The sequence below is a fragment of the Arachis ipaensis genome, chromosome B2 (assembly GCF_059453495.1).
Source record: "Arachis ipaensis isolate K30076 ecotype BB chromosome B2, ASM5945349v1, whole genome shotgun sequence".
In the NCBI taxonomy this organism is placed as follows: domain Eukaryota; kingdom Viridiplantae; phylum Streptophyta; class Magnoliopsida; order Fabales; family Fabaceae; genus Arachis; species Arachis ipaensis.
In genome coordinates this window covers 103,879,386-103,883,399 of record NC_142437.1, presented here as the reverse complement: position 1 = coordinate 103,883,399, position 4,014 = coordinate 103,879,386, and the positions used below count along the sequence as shown (strand labels likewise).

The 4,014-nt window shown below is 33.5% G+C and overlaps 1 protein-coding gene across 1 annotated transcript; it reads right to left on the bottom strand.

The window, feature by feature from the left end:
- Positions 1-3,099: 3,099 nt before the first annotated feature.
- On the bottom strand, positions 3,100-3,696 carry LOC107625619 (uncharacterized). The gene is made up of 2 exons (XM_088506043.1): positions 3,685-3,696; positions 3,100-3,447 (listed from the first exon to the last, which is right to left on the bottom strand). The coding sequence occupies exons 1-2, from the start codon at positions 3,694-3,696 to the stop codon at positions 3,100-3,102; spliced, it is 360 nt and encodes a 119-aa protein (XP_088362169.1).
- Positions 3,697-4,014: the final 318 nt, after the last annotated feature.

Sequence of the window (4,014 nt, the reverse complement as noted above, 5' to 3'; positions counted from 1 at the left end):
GCTTAATAAGTGATTCTGCTAGCCCATTTTGTGTGTGAACATAAGCTATTGGATGTTCAACACTTATTCCATTAGCCATACAATAAGCATCAAAAGCTTGGGAAGTAAATTCACCAGCATTATCAAGATGAATTGCTTTAATTGGATTTTCTGGAAATTGTGCTTTTAATCGAATAATTTGAGCCAGTAATCTCGCAAACGCCAGGTTGCGAGAAGATAATAAGCACACATGTGACCATCTCGAAGATGCGTCTATTAAGACCATAAAATATCTAAAAGATCCACATGGTGGATGAATAGGTCCACATATATCACCTTGAATCCTTTCTAGGAATCCAGGGGACTCGAATCCAATCTTTACTGGTGATGGCTTTAAAATTAACTTTTCCTGAGAACATGCAGCACAACAAAATTCACTAGTTTTAAGAATCTTTTGGTTCTTTAGTGAATGTCCATAGGAGTTTTCAATAATTCTCCTCATCATGGTTGTTCCCAGATGACCCAATCAGTTGTGCCAAATTATGAATTCATTTGGGCTAGTAAACTTCTGGTTTACAGTGGCATGTGATTCAATTGCACTAATCTTGGTATAATACAACCCAGATGAAAGTGAGGGTAACTTTTCTAATATAACCTTTTTATTTGAATCATGAGTTGTGATACATAAGTACTCATGATTTCCCTCATTCATAGTCTCAATATGATATCCATTTCGGCGAATATCTTTAAAGCTCAACAAGTTTCTTCGAGACTTGGTAGACAACAGTGCATTATTTATTATGAATTTTGTTCCTCAGGGAAACAAAACTATAGCTCTTCCGGAGCCTTCAATCACATTGCCTGAGCCAATTATAGTATTAACACATTCTTCTTTTGGCACAAAATGGGTAAAATATATATCACTTTTGAGAATAGTGTGAGAACTCGCACTATCCGCAAGGCATACATATCTTTAGAATATGTCCTTGCCATTTTTCTTCAAAAACAAATGATAATAATAATAAAATGAGTAGAAGTACATGCACAGTAAAATTATTCACATGAATACTTAACAAACACATACACATATCAAACTATTCCATCATTGATCAAATAGCTAATATTTCCTTCAGAATCCTTAAAGAAATTAGATACATCATAATGAGTGGTGGAATTTTCATCATTTGAAACAAAATTTGTTTCCTTTCCTTTGTCATCCCTTTTCAAGGATGCTTGATAAAAATCAACTAGGTGTCTTGGGGTACGATAGGTACGTGATCAATAGTCCTTTCCACCACAACGGAAGCATTTATCCTCAATTGATATACTTTGCCCATTGTTTCTTTCTTTATCCCACTTCTGGTGAGATCTTTTTTTGTGAACATAATTTCTTTTCATTCCATAATTTTTTTGTTATCAAAATCTTGTTATTTACCTCTTGTGGGGTTATAATTTGCCGCATTTGCTTCAGAAAATGGGGCTGCGCCAGCTGGGCGCGCTTCATGATTTCTTAAGAACAATTCATTGTTGCGTTCAGCAACAAGAAAGTAAGAAATTAGCTCAAAAAAATTTTTTAAATCCTTTTTCTCGATTGCTACTGCAAGAGTACATTCGAGGCATGGAAGGTCGAAAAAGTTTTCTCTAACATATCGGGCTTGAGGAGGTATCACCGTCTTTTGATGATTGTACCTTTCTTCAAGGTCTTTGCACAGATTTGCAGGATCTTTTAATGTGGGATATTCATTTTTCAATCATACGTCAAGATGACGACGAAAGAAAATTATGGCTTTGGCTATATCCTTCTGGAATGTATTTCCAGCCTTAATGGTATCTCCAAGATCCATTGAATCAAGATGGATTTTAACATCTAGTATCCATGATAAATAATTATTTTCAGATATATCAAAAGCATTATATTCAAGATGAAAGAGATTCGACATAATACAAATTTGTTACCTGAAGTCTTCCTAAAATTTCGTTAGAGCTTCGTGTTGATAACGTGTTGTAAAATAAATAAGGAAGAAATAATAAAATAAAGTATAAATAGAAAAATACTACTATCAATATTTACCAATACTATTATACTACTATAAAGATAATATATTAATATCATATTAGTATTCTATGAAGAGGAAAAAGTAAATGAGTGCTTTATTGTAGAAGAAAAGAGAGAGAGAAAGTATTTTTTTTATTATTGCTGTATCTCGTTCGTTAGGCTATGAAACCTTATTTATAGCTATATAAGATTAGCTTTTTCAAGCTTTGAAAAGGATGGCACCGTCTATATTAAAGGTTTGTATTATCTAAGCACCTTTTAATTGGATAAAGGGTTGATGATCATCTATACCGTAACAAATGGTATGTTTTTTACTTTTTCTTTTTCCACCAATTTTTTTATATGCAGCAAAGGAAAACTTAAACCACAGGAAAAACGCACACAAAACACAAAGCCACTAAGTATTTCTAAACATTGACAATAACATCTCAACATCATTTGATTCATTTCCATTGAACATCATAGACTAGAAACAATATAGGACCATAGGAAATGAGTGGTATAACTTAAACCATTTTTCAAAAGGGTAAAAGATCTATGTACATTCACCAATCACATTTCCTTTGAAAAATCGATGTATATGAATACAAAGTGTATCTGGACACAAAATTTGAAACAAAAGGAGTGTGAAGAGAATACAAATTCTCAGATCATTCCAATTTCAACCACCCAATGCTCTCCTGAGCCCTGCCCTTGGTCTGCTGGAAGCTGGTTTGTATACTGGTTACCTTTGTCTGGGAATGTGATCTTTGTTCCTTTTTTCCAACCTGGCTTTATGTCAATTGTTAATATCTCAGTGGGTTTGGCCTCCTACAAAAGCAATTTTGATTTGTGAGATTGCAATAATAAGACCACAATAGAAGTTTATACTCCTTTTAAGGGTTTACATTTGACCAATGAGTTGTTGCATATACAAGACGGGATTTGAACTCTCGACACTTGTTTAAGTGGACAAGTGAACTGATTACTCGACCAATTCAGATTGGTTTGAATTAACTGGTTATTTTGAAGAGTAAATAGCAAATCAATTTTCTTGAATAAATAGAGATCAAGATACTACATACTCACCCATTAGCATCCATAACAATCCTTGAGATCTTCATTTTTCTTGTGGAACCCGTGTACAACTCTTCCAAACTACATGCCAACTTGCTCTCAACAGGAGGCGGCTTCTTCAGCGGCGCATGGAATCCGCTGAATGATCCGCCTCCCTCAGTTTGGAACCTGGACCTTCCATGAGGTCCAGATGATCCAAATCCAAAAGGGTTGTCTCTAAAGAACTCTGCAAAGATATCCTCTGCATTTCTTGGGTTAACTCCATTTGTTGGTTCATTCCCAGGTGGTGGCATATGTTTCAAACCTTCCTCTCCTTGCTGATCATAAATCACCCTCTTTTGAGGATCACTCAATACCTAAATTCACAAAAATAAATAATTAAATGAACAATGTAATTTGAATAGTTAAAAGTTGCCTAACAACTTTTTTCCCCCCAAAGCAATTATAGTATTGGTTTCACTCATTTTATTTTTTGCCTTATTTTTTCTTCTTGTTCTTTTAGTCGCTACAATTTTGCTTAAAGTTTTTAACTTCTAATATGTAAGTTACAGACTATTTGTATGAGTTATTAACTAAAAATGTTTAATGCAAACAACATCAATCATTGTACAAATAATATTTTTGGAAGAGCAAAAAAGAATATCAAAATTCTTCCACATCCAATTACTATTCAATCTCAAACTTTCCATTTTACACACAATTGAATTAACTATTAAGCTTTCCGCCAGCCAAAATTCGAAGATAAGTCTTGGTCTTTAAGACTTGGGTAAAGAAAAAAAAAAAGAAAAAATGGGAGAAGAAAAAAAAAAGGAAAAAATCGGAATCTTCTAAATTCACACAGTCACTACAATAATGGTTTCAAAATCAACCAAAGTTGATGATGATTATTACTATAATAGAGACATATCTTTGGTTTTCTTGTT